General features: G+C 34.6%; 1 protein-coding gene across 1 annotated transcript; it reads right to left on the bottom strand.

The window, feature by feature from the left end:
* Window positions 1-320: 320 nt before the first annotated feature.
* LOC122228404 (40S ribosomal protein S27-like) lies at window positions 321-589 on the bottom strand. The gene has a single exon (XM_042953432.1). It carries the CDS (start codon window positions 561-563, stop codon window positions 321-323), a length of 243 nt encoding a protein of 80 aa, XP_042809366.1. The 5' UTR covers window positions 564-589.
* Window positions 590-24,245: the final 23,656 nt, after the last annotated feature.

The raw sequence follows: 24,245 nt of genomic DNA, 5'->3' as shown, positions 1-24,245 counted from the left end.
TTTGGTTATTACATAATGATGAAAGTGTCATTTCTTCAAAAGACACAACAATTGCAAACACATATGCATCAAACACCAGAGATCCTATATATCTGAGACGAACATTGGCACACGTTTAAGTGGAAACAGAAAGTTCTACAATAATGGTGGAAGTCTCCTAATCCTGCTTTAAATAATGGAAAGAACAACCACAGGAGTTCGAAAAAGATAGGGAGGACATCAATGACATTATGAATAAGCTGGACCCAAAAGACATTTTTCTGTGTGTCCAAAATCTGTTTATTGGGATAGTTTCCCACCCATTTTGACTTAGGGCACTTTTAGTGCTGCTTCCATCTGAAGGACCATCCTTCTCTCAGCCTTCCTTTTCCTCCTGTAGGTTGGCAAAGGACAGTGGAGCAGCCCACACACAAAGCCACCATGTGTGCCTGGCTAAAGACGGTGGTGATTTTGCATTTCATGTCCATGAAGTAAGGGTTGCGGTTCCACACCAGGTGTTTCTTCTTGTGTTTCCTCTTCTCGTCCTCTGGGGATGGGTGGAGGAGGTACTTCACAAGCGACATGTTCTTTTGGGGAGGTCATCACTGCCAGAAGTCCTGGACACAAAAGACATTTAGAGAACACTGCATGTGATGGCAGTGGATTAAACAGTTTTCTCAAATAGCATGGAATATCCTGTATGATAGACCATATGTGTAGTCACAAAACAATTCTTAATAATTTACAAACTTTGAAATAAAACCAAGTATCTTTCTAATCAAAATGGAATTAAATTAAAAATTGATAGCAGAAGGAAAAACTGAAGGTCTGAACAGATTTGGAAATTAAACAATATACCTTTAAACAATGGTTCCGAGAAGACATTGTAAGGAATTTAGAAAATGAGAAAAATGAATATGAAAGCTCAATGTAATAAAACTTATGGGATGCAATGAAAATCAGTGCTGATAAGGGGCATGTATAGCTATGAGTGCTTGTATTAAAAGAGAACAAAGATATTGAAACCAACAACCTAAATGTTTATCTTAAGAAACTAGAAAATAAGAATGTACTATATTTGAGACTAGCAAAAAGAATACAAAATACTGATAGCAGAGATAACCAGAATAAAGATTAGAAATATAAATAAAACTAAGAGTTAGTTTTTCAGAAAGATTGACAAAATTAATAACCCATCAGCTGCACTAACAAAGAAACAGAGAAGATTTAAATAAATTAAAAAATTGTCAGAATACCATGAACAACTGTATACTGAAAAATTAGAAAATCTAAATTAAACGGATACATTCTGGGCAAAATGCAACCTATCAAGACTGAATCCTGAAGAAATAGAAAGTATGACACACCTAAAACTAGTAAGGAATTGAATCAGTAAGCAAAACCCCAGAATAATAAAAAGCTGAAAACCAGCAGTCATTACTGGTAAATTCTACCAAACATCAAAAAGAAAATAAACAGCAATATTCTTCAAATTCTTGCAAAAAAAAATGAGGAAGAGGGAACACTTCCAAACTAACTCTATGAGGTCAGCATTTGCCTGATATGAAAGCAGGACAAAACACTATTAGAAAGTAGAACTGTAGACCATTATCTCTGATGCATATTGAGGTAAAAATCCTGAAGTAAATACTAGTAAAGATAATCTAATAGAACTTAAAAGGGCCATATACCACAACCAAATGTGATTCATTCTCATAATGCAAGGATGGTTCAACACATGAAAATCAGTCGATGCAAAAATTACATTAACAAAATGAAGAATAAAATCACATGTGATTATCTCACTGATGTAATAAAAGCATCTGAAAAAAAATTCAATAATCTTTCATGAAAAAAGCAGTAAAAAGAATAGTTATATATATACATATCTATATATCTACATATCTATCTATCTATCTATATATATATATATATATAGGCACCACAATGTTTTAATGGTCATATATTAAAAGTTCACAGCTCATCTCAGACTCAATGATGCAAAACTGATAATGTTTCCTCTCTTAGCAAGATAAGACAAAGATACTCACTTTCACAATTTTGAGTCAACATTTTCTAGCTAGAGAGTCCTAGCTAGAAAAAAAGGCAAGGAAAAAAAAAAAAGTAAAAATTAATCCATGTTGGAAAAGAAGTAAAATTGTCTCCTTTCACAAATGGTATGATCTTATATGTAGAGAACACTAATTAGTGCACAAAATAATGTCAGATGTAATAAAAAGTGCAGTCAAGCTTGAAGATATAAAATCAGTACACAAAGACTAGTCATATTTCTGTATAATAACAATGTGCCACTTGAAAACTAATTAAGGAAACAATTACATTTAATATAGATCCATAAAGCATTAAATACTTAGAAATAAACTTAACCAAGGAGATGAAAAGTTATATGCAGAAAACTAAAAACATGTTGTTAGAATAAATTAAAGAAGATGCAAATTAATGGAAAAACATCCCATGTATATGGAATGGAAAACTTAATAGTGGTATGATGGCAATAGTATCCAATACAATCTCTGTCAAATACAATCCATATCAAAATCCCTATGATGTTTTCAATACAATCCCTATTGAAATTCCAAGATGTTTTTCCCCAGATGTGGAAAAATCCATTTCATCCAACAAGGGACACTGAATAGCCAAACTATCTTGAAAAAGAGAAACAAAGTTGGAGATCTCACTTTTTTTTAACTTCAGAACTTATTACAAAGCTGCAGTAATAAAAATAGTGTGGTATTGGCTTGGAGACAGGTGAGGTAGATGAGACCAGTGAAGTAGAATATAATCAGAAATAAATCTTCACATGGTCAAATGATTTTCAACAATGGTGACAAAACCTTTCATTGAGAGAGGACAAAAAAAAATGGTGCTGGGAAACTTGATGTCCACATGCAAAATAAATGAAGTTAGACCTTTCTCTTATACCATATGCAAATATGAATCCAAAATGGATCAAAGACCTAAGTGTAACACCTGAAACTATAAACTCAAAAAATCGCAGGGGAAAAGCTTCATGATATTGGATGTGGGAATGATTTACTGGATATGCCACTAAGCACCAGAAAAATGAAAATAGATGAACTGAATGACATAACATCTAAAACTTCTGTGCATCAAAGCACACAATCAACATAATTAAAAACAACCCATGAAATTTGCAAAATATTTGCAAATCATATATATAATAAAGGATTCATATCTAGAATATATAAAGAATTCCTCTGCTTTATCAACAAAAAACAAACAAACCAAGTAAAAAAAAAGGGGGGGGCTATTTTTTAGATAGGGTATTTGGATAGACTTTTCAACAAAATACATACAAATGACCAAAAAATCACATGAAAATGTGCTCAACATCATTAATTATTAGGAAAATATAAATCAAAACTACAGTCAGATAGCACCTTACACCTATTAGAATGGCTATTCTCAAGAAAGAAAAGAAGAAAGAACAGAAACGTTAGCAAGGATGTGGAGAAATTGGAACTCCTGTGTACTGTTGTTTTGCAAAAAAATAACAGTGCAGCCATCATGAAAAACAATGTGGTGGTTCCTCCAAATATTAAAAATAGAATCACCACGTGATTTAGCAATTCAACTTCTGGGCATATACCCAGAAGATTTGAGAGCAAGTGTCAAAGAGATATTTGTACGTTCATGTCTGTAGCAGGACTATTCACAACAGCCACAATGTGGAACCAGCTTAAATGACATCATCAGGTAAATAGAAAAACAAAACAAGGTATATACTTACAATGGAATGTTATTCTGCCTTAAAATGATGGGGACTTTGACACATGCTACAATATAGATGAAGTTTGAAGACATTGTGTTAAGTAAAATAAGCCAGTCACAAAAAGATGGGAAAAAAAAAAAAAAAAAAAAAGAAGACATTCTGTATGCTTGCACATGTATGAGGTACCTAGAGCAGCCACATTTCCAGAGACAAAATGTGAAAGGGTTACTGCCGGAGATGAAAGAAATGGAGAGTGTGGGTTTAATGGATGCAGTGTTTCTACTTGGAACAATAAAAATTTTCTGAAAATAGATAGTGGTGATAAGTGTATAGCATTGTAAATGCACTTAATGCCAGTGAATTATTTTTTTAAATAGGATATTTTGAGAAATACTTTATTTTATTTTTTAAGTTTATTCATTTCTTTTGAGAGAGAGACAGACAGAGAGAGAGAGAGAGAGAGAGAGAGAGAGAATCCTAAGTTGGCTCCACACTGTTAGTGCAGAGCCCGAAGCAGGGTTTGATCTCAGGAGCCATGAGATCATGACCTGAGCTTAAGTCAAGAGTCAAATGCTTAACAGATTGAGCTACTGAGACACCCCAATACCAGTGAATTCTTAAAATGATATGAGGGTAAATTTTATTTTTTATATATAAATGAAGGAAGTAAAAGAAGGAAGGAAGGAAGGAACGAAGGAAGGAAGGAACGAAGGAAGAGAGGAAGGGAAGGAAGGAGGGAGGCAGAGAAAAGAGAGAGAGGGAGGGAGAGTAGAGAGAGAGAAAGAGGAATACCTTCCTTGTATCCCAAGTAATATTTAAATTATATAAAGTCTTTAAAAAGTAACAAACTTCCACAGCCTCATTTTCTGGTTTTAAAAATATCTCATTTTTGAAGCATCGGGGTATGGCTCAGTTGGTTAAGCATAAACTCTTCATTTTGGCTCAGTTCATGATCTCACAGTTCCTGAGATAGAGCCCTAAGTCGAGCCCTTGCTGACAGCGTGGAAACTGCTTGGGATTTTCTCTCTTCCTCTCTCTTTGCTTCTCCCACACTCATGTTCTCTGTCTCCCTCCCTCTCTCTCTCTCTCTCAAAATAAATAAAAAATACCTAATTTTTAAGTGTGTTTAAATCTTATACCAAATATCTAATTTATCCATCGTCACTCTAACAAACAAAATCAATTGTTTCAAGGAAACTTTGTGGGAACTTACAAATATAAAATAGCATTATATATATATATATATATATATATATATATATATATATGTATAATGTATATGTATATGTATATGTATAATGTATATGTATATGTATATGTATATGTATAATAGCATATATATATGTATATATATGTGTGTGTGTGTGTGTATATTTCTGTGTTTTTAGGATTGTATGCAGCTTGATGCAGGTAACGTATTTCATACTTTCTTCTGTCACTTGATGTAACAGTGCAGTTGATATAGCTACCATTATTTAGTTGTTTTGAATTTCATTTGATCTGGATTAGTTCACTAAATACTAACTGGAATAAAAATAACCTAGAGAACCCAAACTACTAGAACCTTATCTGCTTCTAGGTTTTAATTTAATAACAGATTTTACTTAAAAAAATCTTCAGGAAGAGTCTAGCCTCTACAGCTATGCGATCATTAAAAATTGAGGGTTTCCAGGGATGAACAGAAAAAGTACTTGGATATTCCAATATTCCCAGGACTAGTGCTATGGTAATACTGTGGGTGTCATTGAAACTATACAGAAAGAAATTATATGTATATATATATGTGTGTGTGTGTGTATATATATATATACATATATATATATATATATATATAGTTAGTTAGTTAGTTAGTTGTGTCTTCCAAAACTCAAATGCACTGAACCAAATGGGAACCTAAAATAAGTGGAATAATATTGTAGCCTCCAAACAGCAGATTTACGAAAGTCAACAGGAATCTCTATGGGGTAACTGTGGTGAATAATTTGCCAGCAGCACTCAGAGCCATAAATGTATCAAATGCGTGGATGGCTTCTTAAAGTTATTGTTTATTTTAATTAAGGCACAACTGCCCAAATTTTGATTGAAGCAAACTCATTTGTAATATTTGCATCTTATTCCCAGAATATTTTAGCTTTCTATTGTCACTGTTTACATGGAATGCACTGTAATATAAATGACTTTCATAAAAGTTGCCAACTTCCAACCACCTGCTGTGTGCTGATAGCAGTAGCAACAATTCTGCTGTGGCAAAGTGATATTCAGTTGCAATATCTACTGTTGGATCCACAAATCGTTCTCTTAGGTTATGTGGTTTGTTGGAATAAGATCATATTTACCAATCCTCTGCTCTCTTTCAGTCTTCCTGGTATTACCTCCTTTGGTTGATTCTGCCAAGGTACGGTCAAGCAGAAAGGTGACCCTGGTTGGAACCCTCATTGCCCTGCACTTCACAGGGGAACAGCCACTGAAAAGTGTAAGGTTTGCAGAGTTCCAGGAAACAGAACCAAGGAAAGAAAGTTCAGTGTAATATGGAAATGACCTGCTGCCACTTCAGCCATTTCTGTGCTATTGGGGCAGCGATGTCTCATTGCAGTGCTTGGAGTTGTACCAGCGCTGATAGACTAGGGCACCCAAAAGAAAGGGTTTAAGAGTCCCCACAGTTAATCTGGTGCAAGGAAGTACTAGCGTGGATAACAGATATTTTCTCTATATACTATGACATGTTGCTATGACGCAAACATTTTGACACAAATTTTTCATTGGTGACCAGATGGCAGCAGTTAAATTCCATATGCCCAGAGGGACACAGAATCCAGTATACATGGTTTAAAGAATCCATGAATATGTGCCTAGTTGTATGTGGGTGGTCGTTGGGGACTGTGGGCAAATGGGCAGCACTGCCCTGTTTCCAAGTCTCGGCCACCACCAGCTATTGCCCATGGTTGCCATGTTAGAGTAGGAGCCTGCATTTCAGGTTATCAGGTGTTTATGATTTCTTCTCATGCATCATCAACCACTTTACAGTTTAAATAAAATATTTCAAACTCCCAAGCCAGAGAGGGTAAGGCAACCTGGTGAGGCAGCTGGAGATCTATCTTTACCGGCACAGAGCAAAATAGAGAACAGGTGATGTATATGCTGGACTGGAGGGGGTGGGGCTACAAATATTTTAAAAAAACAGCAAATACTGCTTTTTCATTCCTTTAAATGGCATTGGGCACTTTGTAAAATATTTATTTATTTTTGAGAAGAAGAGAGTGCAGGCACACGTGCATGAGTGGGGGCAGGGGCAGAAAGAGAGCAAGAATATCAAGCAGGCTCCACCCCTTCAGCATGGAGCCCAGAGCAGGACTGGATCTCAGGAGCCACGAGATCATGACTTGAGCTGATATCAAGTCCTATGCTTAACCAACTGAGCCACTCAGGCATTCCTTATACTGTGTGCTTTTGATCTCCACATTATCACATTGCATGTTTGTTTTTTAGTCCACAACACAATCTTGACACAAGTGATGGCTCTTTTTTATTACTTTTTTCATTCTTTTTAATTAATTCATTTATTTTTTCTTTCTTCTTCTTGAAGTATAAACTTAATTTGGATCCTACAAACTGACCCTCTTTTGGTTTCTTCTACTCCTATTATCTGTCCTGCTCAGTCTATGTTAGATCTCCTCCTTTGAAGTTCAGTCTTGTCTGCCATGTTTTTGCTCTCACTCAAGTCCCATAGTCTCAAATATCATCTACATGCCCATTATCCCAGCCGTATATCTCCCTTCACCAATTATACCCCAAATGCTAAGATGTTAATCACTTACCTACTCAGCAATTCTATTGGTTATCTCCAATGATCATCTCCAACTTAACATTTCAAAACCAAACTTTTAATGTTTACCCTAAGTTGGTCTACTCTCGTCTTCAGCACTTTACTAAATGGTACCACTATACACACACATACATACACATTAGACATGCCTGTGCACACACTCACACACACACATGCAGACACACATACACACACACACAGATACTTGTCTGTATTCTCTCGCTAGAAGACAATCTCCATGCATGCAGGCAGCTGTGTTAAGCCACACCCCTCAACAGGATCTCACACCAAGTTACTCCCGTCTCATCTTTCTATCCCACTGCTTTTCTTCACTGCTCAAAATTCAGCTTGGCTTCACCCTTATCGATGTATACTATCTCCATTAAGAGATAAATTACTATTTATTTGTTCTTACACTAAATATATTTCCATCATTGAATGCTAAATTTCATTGCATTTCTCTTTTCCTATCCCTTCCAATATGGCATGCTACAAGTCCTGGCCCATTTCAGTCAATCAGTAATTTTTTTGAATGAATAATTTTGCAGATAGGAGGCTAAAACATCTGCTGATAACACTAGCAAACACAAGAAGCACAGAGGTAAGTTGCATGACAGCTCTGATGGATGGAGATTGCTACCTGAAAGTCTGTGCATAGGGCAGAGCAAACTCAATAAGAACAAAGGCAAGAACAGATTTATGGAGTCTCATTGGCCTGGTACCATAAAGCAAACACAGGCAAGGCAGACCTTTCTATTCCTGCACTTGTAACCCCTCTGGAGTCTCACAAAGATCAGTCTTTGAGACAAGTGCCCCTTGCAAACATCAGACTACTGAAAACACTTTGGTATTAATTATACCTCCCCGAAAATGCAACGCAAAGCATATGCCTGAGTGAGGCCTCTCCACATCAATGTTTCAAAATTAACAAAGGAACATCAATGTAGTGTGGTAGAAAAAGCATGGTCTTTGACCTGTAAACTGGGGCCTGAAATGCCAGTACAACTAAATCCTAGTTGTAGAACTTGAAAAAGTTGGTGAAAAATCTCTATATTGCAGTTCCCTTTTTATGAAGAGAAGGATAATGATAATTACCAATAGGTTTGCTATGAACATTCACTAAAATTGTGCATGTAAATGGCCTATTACGAAGATAGTACTACACAGTTTAACAAATTAAACCAGAATTTACTGCTCAATATGGATCATAATCATTATCGTGTGGATGCTTGCCAGGCTTGGCTCCTCCCACAGATGGAACATCCATTAACACGGCATGACAGTTTGCTCACAAAGACTTGATATTTTCTGAACACCTATTATGTGCAAGGTGCATGATCCAGGATGTGAGGGATATAAGGAGAAGCTCAGCCACAACTTTTAAAAGTCTCAGGTACCTGTGAACAACACACATACAGACATATACATAAATATGTCATAAACGATAATATTTATTTTCTAATTATTGACTGTGCCATATAAGATGGAGACTATATTTATATATCATAAAATTAACAATATAATTCATTTTATTAATAATTGCTCTGAACCTGCATCATAACAGGTAACATGGTAACATCTGAGGATGCATAAGTCATAGCCACTGGTCTGAAGGAACTGATTAAATTTCCTCATTCAAGTTGGCAGCATGAAAATACAATCTTTACTTGTGTTTCAGGATCCCATTATGATAAAGAACCATACAAAAAAGAATTATCTGTGACAGCATAGGCTGTGTGGTCAATTGATTAATGACACCCTCTACCCCAAATCAATGATGCTCACAGTCTAATCCTTGGAACCTGTGGATATGTTACCCTAAACAGCAGAAGTGACTTTGCCGATGTGATTAACGTAAGGACATTGAGATGGGGAGACTATCCTGAATTACTAATGTGGACCCAGTGGAATCACGAGTCCTTAGAAGGAGGCAACCATGTCAGACAGGGATGACAACATAATGATGGAAACAGTGGTCAGAGAGAAAGTTGAAGATGCTACGATTCTGGGTTTGTAGGTGAAGGGACCGTGAGCCAAGCAGTGCACACAGCCTGGAAAGGCTTCAAGAGACGAAAATGTGGACTGTCCTCTAGAACCTTCAGGAAGAACATGGTTCCGCCAACACCTCAACTTTAGCCCTCTGAAAGCCATTTCAGATTCCTGATTTTTAAAATTATAAGATAATGGATTTGTGTATGTAATTCACTAAGTTTGTTCACTAAATTTACTGTAGCAGCAATAAGCAACTAATGTAGATATATATAGGGCTCTTCAGTGAATTAGACACTTTATGATATTAAAATGTTAAAAGTAATTGGAAACACACTAATGGGTGACATAGTGAGGAAAGTTCCAACCCAATTTATCACCTGGTGGGAATCAGAGTTGGTTTCAGAGGAAGCAAGAGTGGGGCCATAATGAAAAGTAACCTAAAGCTATGAAGGCAATTCAAAGACAATGGACTCAACAGTGAAGATAAGTTATTAAATAGAAGTTGTTCCCCAAAACTTCTTTCACAACAACCAAGTATCACCATGGAACATGAAAACAATCCAAAGATAACAAAAAGTAAGGGAGAATAATTGATTCTCAAGGAAGCAGAGACAACTGAATGAGCATAAACAAAGAAACCACAAACACACGCATGAATAACTTCACCGATATTTCAGAGGGCTTTGAAAAATGTTTGCTTCTACTGAATGAGAACAATCAGAAAATTTAAAGAAAGGAGTCTGGATGAGTATACATATGTGGGAAGATCAATTACTTGTAGATAAAGTTGGGGGAAAACTATGAAGTTAAAAAAAGGTAAAAATTACAGGAATTTTGGAACAATTAAAATATAAGTAAATAATCTAGCTCTTAACATCCTTCTACAAAAATTCCATAAACGTCCCAAAAATAAAAGAAAAGAAGAGAAGAAGAAGAAGAAAATATCAAGCAAACATTTCCCAGCGATGGAGAGAAACATGAGGCTTCTTATGGAGAAATCTCAGTAAGTACCAAATAGGATAATTATAAAGGAACTTCTACCTACACGAAGATTAAACAGAAGATTCTACAAATGTTCAGAGAAATCAGAAGTAAGAAAGAAAGAGAAAGAGACAGAGAGAAGGTAAAGGGGAGAGGGAAAGAAGGGAGGGAGGAAGGAAGAAAGTATTAACAATTGATGTTAAATTCCTCCTTAACGATCTTGGATGCCAGAAATAAAATAGCCTTCAACGTTCTTGAGGGAAATATTTTGAATGTACTATTCCAATACCATGATAAAATATTAGTTAACTTTGGTAAGGCAAAAATATTGTCATATTCAGACTTGAAAGTATTCACAAAGTGTATTTTTATGCACATTTTCTAAAGAAATTTAAAACAAAACAAAAATCAACAAAATAGTGCCAAAACTGAGAAAAAGATAGACTTCCATGGAAAATGAAGGGTAGAACTTATCCAAAAATCCATCCGGAGAGAGGGCAGAATGAAAACTAATCGGTGGGCTTAGAAAACAGAAGGTCCACAGGAGATCAGGAGATCACTGAGTGATAAGAAAATCTCCAATAAGAATGAACTAAGTGGAATTCAGATATATAAGAAGCTAGATCATCTGTAATGATACAGTAACAGTGACATAATTCCTAACAAAATTTGATTAAAAAAATAGAAGAAACTTTAGAAAAACTCCTGAACTGTACAAGAAATGGACAATGTGACCATAAAACTAACTATATCAGTCTACAGAGGGAGAAGACAAGAGTTAACAATGGTCACAGAATAGACTGAAAGTTTCACTCTAAAGACATAGTTGACAGAATTAGAAAGATGTAGTGGAGGAGAAAAATATAATAAAGTGTTTATATTCCTATTGCATTGGCAAGTAGTGATCAAAAAATACACCTCAAAGATCTAAAATATCTGAAAGAAATGTTTCAGTATATGCTTTAAATTTACTGTAATTGCAGAAATTTAAAATGATACTAAAACTCAATACTGGGAAAGGGGGTGTTGAAGGGCAACATAAATGAACTAAATATCCATTCTTTTATTGTATATCCAGAAGTATTATATCAGTTTGATGAATTAAAAAATAATTGTATATGTTTATGTAGAATTATACCAGTGACCTTGAGTTAAAGATCAGAAATGGTAAAATGTGGTGGCTTCTGAGGAGACACAGGGTTGGGGTAGAGAGGGATCCTCTAAGTTTCTCCCCTTTCTGTGAAACATGCTATTAAAACATCCAAACATGCATTCGGATACATTAAACTGATAAGAATTATTCTCACTATGGTTTCAAATAATGATTTTCAAATCATTGATGTCATGGGCTCATTTTCCTGGTGCTCTACCCAATATTAATTATTCCCTTACTTCATACTGATGAATACCTAACTGTCTCTCCACTTACCGCCTATACCCAGTTAAAAAAGAACCCCAAAAACCAATTAAACAAATGATATTAGCTGGTGCTGGGTGAGGAGACATGAACAAGTCGTATCTGGGTCAGGGGCTGGGACTTCTGTGAATATGTCACATTTGCAAATCACCATCTATTTATTTATTTTTCCTGCTAGGAAATACTATGGGCAAGTAGAAATAAAAGACTCTTCTTATGAACAGAAGGTAATTTGTAGTAGAAAGCCACATGCAAAAAAAGAAAAAATCACTAAGCAGAGGGGAGCCTGGGTGGCTCGGTAGATTAAGCAGTTAAGCATCTGGCTCTTGATTTCTGCTCAGGTTATGATCTCCCCACTGACAACATGGAGCTTGCTTGGGATTCTTCCTCTTTTTAACTTTTCTTCTTTTCTAATATAAGCAATTGGAGACATATTTTCCCTTAAATATTGCTTTACCTGCCAGTTTTATTTTTCTACCAAACACTTCTGAGCCATTATCTCAATACCTCTATTTCATTCAAGCCTAAACAATCCCTAATTTTTTTCTAGTATCTTTAAATTTGCCTATTCTGAACATTTCATATAAATTGAATCATATAATATGTGGAACTTTGTGCCTAGTTCCTTTGATTCAGCATAATGTTTTTCAGGTTCATCCCTGTCACAGTATGAAGCAGATATCCATTTTTTATTATTAAATAATATTCCATATCAAGGAAATGTTGGTTTTACTTAACCATTTATCAGATAATGTATATTTGGGTTTGCTCCAGTTTTTTTTTTTGCTATTATGCCTAATGTTTCTATGAACACTTGCATACAAATTTTGTGTATACACATGTTTCAATTTCCTTGAGTGTATACCTAGGGGGGAAATTGTTGGACAACATGGTAATTCTATGTTGAGCATCTGAAGAACTACCAGATTATTTTCCAAAGTGGTTGCACCATTTTACATTTCTACCAACAGTATCTGAGGAATCCAATTTTTCCACAACGTTGTCAACATTTGTTTTCTGTCATTTTGATTATATCCATGCTAGCAGGAAGGAAGAGGTATCTCATAGTTTTGATCTGCAATTCCCTGATGACTAATGATGTTGAGCATCATTTCATGGCCTTATTGCCATTGTCATAGCTTCTCACACGGTGCATCTTAAAAATTGAATTTTTTTTTTATTATTGAATTGTGATAGCTCTTTATATATTCTAGACATAAGCCTGGTCAGATAGATTTTTAAGAAATGTTCTTACATTCTTTGGTTTATCTTGTACTTGTCTTGATTGTGTCTTTTAAGAACACAAAATTTTTAAATTATTTAACAGTTATTTATTTATGTATAGAGACAACCAGTGGGGGAGGGGCAAGGAGAGAGGGGGGCAGAGGATCTGTGTTGACAGCAGAGAGCCCAATGCAGGGCTTGAACTCACAAACTGCAAGATCATGACCTGACCTGAAGTCAGATGATGTTTTTTGGCCACCCAGGTGCCCAAAGAACACAAAATATTTTAAATTTGGTAATGCCCAGTTGATCTTTTATTTTTTATCTTATTTTAAATCTTGTATTTTGGTGTCATATCTAAAAAACTTTGCCTACATCAAAGTCACAAAGAGTTGCACCACACTTTCTTGTAAGAGTTTTATAGTTTTAAATCACATATTTATGTCTTTGTTCTTAGTTAAGTTTTTATGATATGAAATAGGAGTCCAACTGTTTGCTTGCTTGTGGATATCCAGTTGTTCCAGCACAAATTGTTGAAAGGACTATGTAATTGTCTTGGCACCCTTGTCAAAACACAATCGGCAATAAATGAGATGATTTATTTCTGGACTTCTATTCCATTGATCTACCTGCCTTCTAATAACAGTGCTACATTGTTTTAATTGGTGTGGTTTTGCAGTGAGTTTTTGAATTTGGAAGTTTGTCTTTCAACTTATTCTTTTTCAGGATTGTCTTACTCATTCTGAATTTCCATATAAACTTTAGGATCATCTTATAAATGTATGCAAGAAATTTACTCGTATTTTTGCAGTAATTATGCTAAAATTTATATCAACTGAGGCTGTATTCCATATCGACAATATGGAATATTCTAACCCATGAATACGAGATATTTTCATTTGTTTATATCTTTAATTTCTTTCAGCAATGATCTGTAGTTTTCAGAATAAAATTTTTGTATTTCTTTAGTTAAGTATATTCTTTTTTTTTTTTTCTTAAGTTTATTTATTTGGAGACAGAGAACAAGAGAAATCATAAGCATGGGAGTGGCAGAGAGAGAGGGAGAGAGATCTCATGAACCGGGAGATCATGACCTAAACCAAAATCAAGAGTCAGACCCTTAACTGACTGAGCCAACCAGGTGCCCCTTTTATTAAGTATATTCTTAAGTATTTCACTGGTTTTGGTATCATTTTAATGGTGTTGTTTTCTTAGTTTTATTTTTGGCTTTCTTATTGCTATTGTATGTAAATATAATTGATGTTCATACATTAATTTTTGATCCTGAACACAGCATTAAGAACTCCTTTATTAGTTCTAATAGTGTCTTAGTGGATTCCTTAAAATTAAATATGTATCATGCCACTTGCAAAAAGGGATAGTTTTACTTTGATCTTTTCAATCTGGATGGTTTATATTTCATTTTCTTAATTTGTTTGACTAGAACCTTTACTACAATATTTATTAGAAGTAGCAAGAGCAGACATATTTGTATTTTTCCTGATCTTAGGGAGAACACATCCAGTCTTTTACTATTAAGTAAGATGTTAACTGTGTTTTGTTTTGTTTTGTTTTGTTTTTTTCAAAAATATCCTTTATTAGGTTGAAGAAGTTCCTACCTATTCCTGGTTTCTTGAGTGTGTTTATTATGAAATGTTAATGAATTTTGTCACACCCTTTTTCTGCATTCCTTAAGATAATTATAATATGATTTTGTTTTTATTTTATAGATATGTGAATTCTATTAATTCATTTTTCAAAAAGTGGGCCAATTTGCATTCCTGAAAGAAATCCCACTTAGTCATTGTGTATGAGTTTTTTATATTCATTTCTTAACATTATGATTTTGATTCATTTCTCAGTATTATGCTGAAGAACTTCTTCATTCATATGTGTGAGAGGAATTGGTTGCTAATTTTCTTTACTTAAAATGTCTTTGTCTGGCTTTGGTATTAGAATAAAATGACCTCATAGAATGAATTGGAAAGTAGTTCCTTCTCTTCATTTTTTGATAAATTTGTGAAGAATTTGTTTTTTTCTTTTTGAAACATTTAATAAAATTCATCAGTGAAGCCCTCTGATTCTGGGTTTTTCTTTGAGGAAAGTTATTAGACTACAAATTTAATCTCGTTATTATTTGAAGATGTTCCATTTATTATTGAATCAGTTTGCCAACTTTATCTAAGTTATCCTAATATGTTCACATATAGACTTATTTCTACAGAGTTAGTAGTAATGTCCTTCTTCCCTTTCTGATTGTAGTAATTTGAGTCTTTCTCTTTTTTTCTCAGTCAGTGCAGGTTAAGTATTTATCAATTTTGTTAGTCTTTTTGAGGAATCATATTTTCCTTTGTTGTGTTTTCCTACTTTCTGTTTCATGAATTTCAGCTATAATCTTTATTTTTACCTTCCCTCTGTTTACTTTGAGTGTATTTTGCCCTTGTTTTTCAAGGGTTAGAAGATGGAAGCAATGGTGGTTGATTTGAAATCTTCCCACTTGTTCAGTTGTGGCATTTTCTTGGTATAAATTTACGTCCAGCACTGTTTGGGCCTTTTGCCATACATGCTGGTGTTATATCTTCACTTTCCTTTATCGCAAAGTAACTTTTTGGGATTTGTAATGATTATTTAGCATTGTTGCATAATTTCCACGTATTTGTGAACTTCCAATTTTTTTTTTACTATTAATATGTAATGTCACACTATTTTCATCAGAAGACATACTTTGTATAGTTCCATTCTTTTTAAATTTACTGAGTCTTGATTTATGGCTAGTGTCTGGAATAAGCTGGAGAATTCTCCATTTGCACTCAAGAGGATTGCACAATCTGCCCTTGCTGGGTGGAGTGTTCTTTATATCTGTTAGGTACAGTTTTGTTGTAACTTCCAGGTTTCATTGGTACCTACATCATTAAAAAATCTGTCTTTATAGCTACTAACATTTTGTTTTGTTTCGTAGTGTATTTTGTCTGGTATTTGTAGTCACTCCAGTTTTCTTATGATTGGTGTTTGCAAGATGTATCTCCTTCTAGCTTTCTATTATCAACCTACAGGTATCTTTGCATATGAAGTGTGTATTCTATTGATAACATTAAAAAAAATCTATTCTGTCAATCTCTGACTTTTGCTTGGATTGTTTATTACAGTTACATTTAATGTTAATATTGACAGATAGTATCATAGCAATATTAATTTGATCATATTAAATTAACATTAATCAATATTAATATAATTATATACCAAGTAACTATATATAATACATAATGATAATAGTTATATATAATGTATATAATTATATATTTTATATGTCACATATAAATATACCATTGCAAAATATAAAATAATTATAATATATCATATATAATAATGCATGTAATTATGCAATATATTACATCATATATTACATATAGTATATATTTTATGTATAAATATAAAAATTAGAGGTTGCTCTAGGTTTTACCATGTCTGAATTTACCAGCATAAAGTTCACATTTATATTAAATTAATTGCAGTGAGATAGAGAAATGTATCTCTATCCCCCCCTACTTTTTGTGTTAATATTGCTATACATATTACACATATATATCATACAAATATGGCAATACATTGTTTTAATTATTACAGTACATAATTTTATAGCCATTAAGAAGATGAGGAAAGGAGTGAGAGGAAGTATATATTTTTATAGTTCATTTTATTTACTTCTTATTTATCTCCTCTGGATTTCTTCATCTGTTTCTATGGATTCAACTTGAGAAATGCTATGATCTTTTCATTCCAATGCAACTCTGCTCCATCTATCTCCTTTATGCTGTTTTGTCAAATGTATATGGCATAGACCTGATGATACAATTATATGTATCTTTTTTAATAATTTTTTTAAAATTTTTAATTATAATAAAGCCTTCATAACATAAAATGTATCATCTCAAACATTTCTAAGTGTACTATTCAGTAGTGTTAACCACATTCACACATTTGTGCAATTTCCAGAACTCTGTGTCTTTCTTTCTTTCTTTCTTTCTTTCTTTCTTTCTTTCTTTCTTTCTTTCTTTCTTTCTTCTTCTTTTTTGAGAGAGGGCACAAGTGAGTGATGGGCAAAGGGAGAGAAAGAGAGAGGAAAGAGAGATAAAGAGAGAAACGGGATTCACTCCAAGCAGAGCTTGAGCTCACCAACCAGGCGATCATGACCTGAGTGGAAATCAGATGCTTAACTGACTGAGCCACCCAGGCACCCGAAGAACTCTTTTCATCTTTTGAATCTTAAAGTCTGTATCATTAAACAGCTCTCCATTCCAATCTCCTTCAGGCCCTGGCAACCACCATTCTACCTTCTGTCTCTACGAATTTGAATAGTTTTGGTAGCTCATATACTTGGAATCATATTGCATTTAATTTTTGTAATTGAATTATTTTACTTAGTATAATGCTCTCAAGGTTCATCTATGCTGTATCATGTGTCAGAAATTCTTTTTTAAGGCTTAAAAATATTCCGTTGTGTCTATATAATGCATTTTATTTATCCATTTATCTTTTATGAGCATTTGAGTTGCTTCCACTGTGTAGGTATTGTGAATAATGCTGCTATGAACATCTCTTTTAGATCTTTTTTTTTTTTAATTCTTTTTTTAACGTTTATTTATTTTTGAGACAGAGAGAGACGGAGCATGAACAGGGGAGGGGCAGAGAGAGAGGGAGACACAGAGTCGGAAGCAGGCTTCAGGCTCTGAGCCATCAGCCCAGAGCCCGACGCGGGGCTCGAACTCACGGACTGTGAGATCGTGACCTGAGCCGAAGTCGGACGCTTAACCGACTGAGCCACCCAGGCGCCCCTAGATCTTAGTTTCAAATCATTTGGGTTTATACCCAGAAGCAGAGTTGCTGGTCATATAATAATTCTATGTTTAATTTTTAAGGAAACTTCGTATTGTTTTCTGTAATGGCTACACCATTTTACATTCCCACTAGAAGTGTGGAAAGATTCCACTTTCTTCACATCTTCCTCAACATTCGTTATATTCCAGATTTTATTCTTTGTTTTGAGCAATAACCATACTAATAAGGTGGTATCTCATGGTTTTGATTTGCATTATCCTAACGGTTAGTGATTTTGAGCATCTTTTTTTTTTTTTTTCCTTTGGCCATTTGTATATCTTTGTTGGAGAAATGTTTCATCCAGCCCTTTGTTCATTTTATACTGGGTTGCTGGTTATTTCATTGTTGAGTTCTGGGAGTTTTTAAAATATTGTGGATACTAACCCCTTATCAGGCAGATGATTTTCAAATATTTTCTCCCTTTTCATAGTCTGGCATTCACTTTATTGATTGTATCATTTTATGCACAGAAGTTTTTAGTTTTGAGGTAGTCCAAGTTATCTATTGCTTTTTTAATGTGTGCTTTTGCTGTTATATCTAATAAATCACTTCCACATCTAAGGTCATAAGGCATTTCCTCTTTCTTCTTCTGAAAGTTTTATAGTTTTAAGTGTTGCATTTAGGCTTTGACCCATTGTGAGTTATTTTGTGTGTATGGTGTGAGGTAGGAATCTGACTTCATTTTTGTATGTGAATATTCAATTTTTCCCACACTGTTTGTTGAAAAGACTTTCTTTTCCCTATTAAATGGTCTTGACACCTTATTAAAAAATTATTTGGCCATATTATAGAGGATTGTACAATTTTTTTTTAAATTAAGTTAGGAAGGAACGGGCACCTGGGTGACTCAGTTAACTGCCTGGCTTCAGCTCAGGTCATGATCTCACGGTTCCTGGGTTTGAGCCTTGTGTCAAGTTCTGTGCTGGCATCTGGGGGCCTGGAATCTGCTTCAGATTCTGTCTCCATGTCTCTCTGCCCCTCCCCTCTTATGCTGTGTCTCTGTCTCTTTCAAAAATAAACATTAAAAATTTTTAAATAAGTTTAGAAGGAATAAAAATATGCATTTGTACTGTCTTTATAATTACAAAATATCTTTTACTGGTGCTTTTTTTTTTTCTGTATGGATTCATATTTCTCCCTGGATTTATTTGTTTCAGCCTGTAGAATTTTCTTTAGTATTTCTTAAAGGGTGGATCTGCTAAATATGAGTTGTAGTTTTTGTTGATCCCGAAACATCTTTGTTTGAAAGACTTGTTTAGTCATTAATCTAAGCCTGTCAGTAAACTCTGAACTTGGCTTACCTTTTTCATTGTGGAACTTCTAACCTATGATGAGGGGGGACTGGACTCAGTGTCCCAATATTCACATCCTATTGTACCTGAGGTATAGCCTCCCTCCGATGGATTCAGGTTAGATGGAAGGAGGGAGTCCTTGAACTTTTGGCCACATTGACCAGAAATTTAGTCTGTTCAGCTTATAATTGGAAGGGGGTGAGAAGTGCTGTTGTCTTGTGCTGCCTCTCCCAGCTTCTAGTGAGATTTAGTAGGCCTTGACTGGGGACCGAACATAAGGGAATCCTGTTTTCTTGACTATACTTGTCAGGGATGAGGCTCCGACTGAGCTGGGTTGGGAAGGTGGAGGAAAGAGAGAGCATATTGTGGATCAAATACCCCAGAGTTTTGCTGTTCCTAGCATATTTTAATATATTTTTGTTTGTTTTTGTTTTTGTTTGGTTTTGTTTTGAGAGAGAGAGAGAAAAAGTGTGCATGCACACTAGTGAGGAAAGGACCAGAGAGAGAGAGAATAAAAGAGAGAGAGAGAGAGAGAGAGAGAGAGAGATCTTAAGCAAGCTCCATGCCCAGCATAGAGCCTGACACTGTGCTTGATCCCATGACCATGAAATCATGGGCCAAAAACAAGAGTGGGATGCTTAACAGACTGAGCCACCCAGGCACACCTAGATTTCTTAAATAAATTTTTATTTATTTGCTGTATACACTTTGGACAATTCCTAGGTACTCTAATTCACTGTTTTATTTAGTAGTTCTTACCAGTTGGAGTTGTTTTGCTGTGAAGTGGGTCCACAGAGCTCCTCATGCTGTCATCCCCAGAGCTGAATTCAGCTAGGGTTTTGTTTTGTTTTGTTTTGTTTTGTTTTGTTTTGTTCTGTACTTAAGAATTTTCTTTAGAATAGTGAACTGCAGAGGATGATACAGATATTTCTTTTTAAGGAGGAAGTTACACACATTTCTTATACAACCCCTGCTCCATACATGTATAAGCCTCCCCCATTATCAGCATTTCCCATCAAAGTGATCAATTTATTACAATTAATGAAGTTACATTGACACATAATCACCTAAAGTCACATATTACATTAGGGTCCTCTCTTGGGCTTTTACATTCTATGGGTTAGCATAAATGTATAGGGCCAGATCTATCACCATAATATCATGCAGAGTATTTTCAATGCCTTAAAACACCTCTGTGCTCTGCCTTTTCAACTTTCAACCTCTAGCAACCACTGATCTTGTTACTGTATGCACAGTTTTTCCTTTTCTAGAATATCATGTATCTAGAAATTATATAGTATGTACCCTTTTCAGAGTGGCTTTTTTTCATTTAGTAATATGGATTTAGCATCCTACACATCTTTCCATGTCTTAATAGCTTACTTCCTTTTGGTGCTGAATAATATTTCATTGTCTGCGTGGATCACAGTTTATTTATGTATTCATGTACTGAAGGACGTCTTTTTTTATTTCAAATATTGGCAATTATGAATAAAGCTGCTTAAAAAAATCTGTGTTGAGGTCTTTGTGTGGACATAGTTTGAAACTTTTTTGGGTAAATACCAAGAAACATGTTTTCTGGGACACATGGTAAGAGTATGTTTAGTTTTGTAAGAAACCACCTAACTCTTTTCTGTTTCTGTTTCTTTTTTTCTTTTTGTTTCATTTTGTTTCATTTCATTTCATTTCTCCTTTTCTCTTTTCTTGTCTTTTGTTTTGTTTTCTTTTCTTTCCCTTTCTTTCCCTTTCTTTTCTTTTTTTCAGAGAGAGAGAGAGAGAGAGAGAGAGAGAATCCCAATCAGGCTCCATGCTCAGCACAGAGACCAACACAAAGCTTGATCCCACAACCCTGGATCTGAGCTGAAATCGAGAGTGGGACACTCAACCATCTGAGCCACCCAGGCACCCCCCTAACTGTGTTCTAAAATGTCTGTACCATTTTGTATTGTTGCCAGAAATAGATATGGGTTTTTCAATTTTGTGTTTAAATTATGAAGAATTAAATAAATTAAATAGAAGAAATAAATAGATTTCCATTCTTGTGCTTCTAATAGGAGTGCTGGTGTGTCTCTTAAAAGAAGAGTAAAAGGAAGTTCTTTATGAGGAAACTCACCCAATAGGGAAAAGGTAACACAAGCACAGTGAACCATGTATTTCAAGGAATGGGAATGTAACCATCGTAGCCATCCTACATTCCAGAAAATGTAAATATTTCTATGAGGCTGGAAAAGAGATTGGGTTTATAAGATCATTCAAAAGGGATGCAGAGGCCAGGTCATGATTAAGGGTTTGAGTTCCACCTTGAAAAATATTCATAGGAATTGATTTATGTTTTAGAAAAGACCTAAACCTTCAGTATTATATAATAGATGCAATGTCCCAAGGTGAACATGCTAATGTAGATAAACTCATTTGGATGTGCAAGGCATAACACCTTCATGGATACACAAATTAGTATAGTTCCCCCAGCCTCTGTTTTCTGATTCTCATAGGCAATAAGACAAATACCTTGTTTATTTCAACAGAATCTGTTCACTCAAATTGTCTTCATCTCTGTCTTTTAAATATAGTTCTGCAGGAGTCCCGTGATGGGGAGCCAAATCATTTCAAGCTGATTTTCTTCATACACACACACACACACACACACACACACACACACTAAATTATTCAAACTATGACAGTGTGTTTATGTGTTAAAAAATAAAATGGGTAAGTAAATGAGATGTGCTTTTGGTGTAGTAGGGCGAAGAAAAATGTAGTTTGACATGGCTAGAAAAGTTGTTCCAGAAGGAGTGAGAAGTGAAACAGCTTAAGACATAAGAAAACAAATAATTAATTAATTAAAGGAAAGAGGAATGATTTTTAGGCAAAGGGGAGTTTATTATGAAGAAAGATTTTAGGTGTGGGATTGAGTGTGAACAGATAGAGATTTATAAGGTTCTTAGATCATAGTCCAGAATTGTGAAAGTGTTCAATAAATGCTAGTCATATGGTTAAGTTACATTGAGATTCTAATAAAGTGTGTTGGGACCTCCTAAACTTTGCAACATGGGGAGATTATTAAAAAGCAGGTTTAGGCACTGCATCCTAAGCAGCTCTTCAGGTGGAGTCTAGGGATTTGGATTTTTAAAAAGGTAAACATAATTACAGTGCGTATGCTGAAATTTAATAATTAATCTAGTATGAAGAATTTGGAACCAATTACTAATTAAAGGCTAGTGCATAAAAATGAATTCTCCTGTTTCTAAAAATAGGAAGTTCATGGTAGCATAGTGATTGAGTGGAAATAATATAGTTCTGGTGTTAGGCAAACCAAAGAAATTTGAATAACTCCTATGTTTCAGTTTCCTTAAATTATAAAACAGATACAGTTTCATTGTTTAAATTAATGTAAAAATATAATAGTATTTACCTGTAATGACTGAATGAAATGCTATATGTATCTTGAATATAAATGGCTTTTGTTAAGGGTTTATTATTATTATTATTATTGGATATTTTATTTAAATTAACAAACGATACTTAATAACAATGTTAAATAATTAAACTCTTTAGTGGGCTGCTTTTTAAAGGCCTGCCTCTATCCATACCAACTCGTTTTGTTATCTTTTTAGAAATAAGAAAACATTAGTTTAGAGGTTACAGTCCTAAAATTTCTCAACTGCATGAGAGGAAAGTATTCATTTCCATTTTTTCCCCAGCAACATGGGATATTGGGAGTATCTGCAGTCCTATTACTTCCATAAAACATGGGGTCATTTTAAGGTATAAATCATATATTATCCAACAAAATATAGACACACTTTGAAACTAGAGTGTCAGTTTTCCTTACTAGATTTAGCCACCCCCTAACAAACAAGAGAGAAAGCTTCTACATACAAACCAATATAAAAGAAAGATCTATTAAATTCCTGCTCCCATCTCAACGTCTGTCAGAATAGTATTTGCTGTGATCTGCACCATCTCTATTATGTGTTTATATACTTTCTATTCCCCTCAGCACTTCTTCAGGCTTCATCTTTATAAGGCCAAAACAACTGTTCAATTCCGTTTAGAAAACAATGAAAATCAAGGTTGACAAAACAATTACTTTGAAGTAAGTTTTAAAGATTGAAGTCAGTAAAAATTTTAGTGGTTGATTAGCCAAAAAATTATTAACCAGTTAACGTGTATATTGATTGAGTGGAATGTTACAAGTTTTTATTAATAAAGAAAATAAACTGGGGCACCTGGCTAGCTCAGTTGGCTAAGCGTCCAACTCTAGGTTTTAGCTCAGGATATGATCTCCTGGCTTTAGGAGTTTGAGCTCCGTGTAGGGCTCTTAACTGTCAGTGTGGAGCCTGCTTAGGATTCTCCCTCTCTCTCTCTCTCTCTCTCTCTTTCTGCCCCTCCCCCACTCGTGCTGTCTCTGTCTCAAATAAATAAATAAATAAACTTAAACAAAAAAGGAAAAGAAACCAAACTTACTACAAAGAAAGGTTTGGACAAAATGTAAAATAAGTGTTGGTTTTCCTAATTTCCACCAAGAATGCACTGGGCCAATGAAACATATTAACTGCATTTCAAGTAGCCTGAACATCATCTACTTGAACAATTTTTGAGTACTGTAATCCATAGTCTCCAGGGGAGGTTCAGGGTACTTCAGACCTTCATGGAAATCCAGGAAGAATAACTCCAGTCAGGTTGGCATCTTGTGGTTGACCAGGAAATAAGAATGTAGTGAATTGATATGACCCTATACACTCCACTGAGAGAAAAGGGAAACTTCACCTGATGATGGGCAAGCATTGCTTATAGCATGGGATTTATTTATTTATTATTTATTTAGTTAGTTAGTTAATGTGAGTATAGTTGACACACATTGTGACCACTTTTCAAGTGTATAGTTTAGTGATTTGACAAGTTTAA

Source organism: Panthera leo, chromosome C1 (genome assembly GCF_018350215.1).
Source record: "Panthera leo isolate Ple1 chromosome C1, P.leo_Ple1_pat1.1, whole genome shotgun sequence".
Lineage (NCBI taxonomy): Eukaryota > Metazoa > Chordata > Mammalia > Carnivora > Felidae > Panthera > Panthera leo.
Note: the sequence above shows the minus strand (reverse complement) of the source record. Positions and strands in the feature narration are given on the sequence as shown.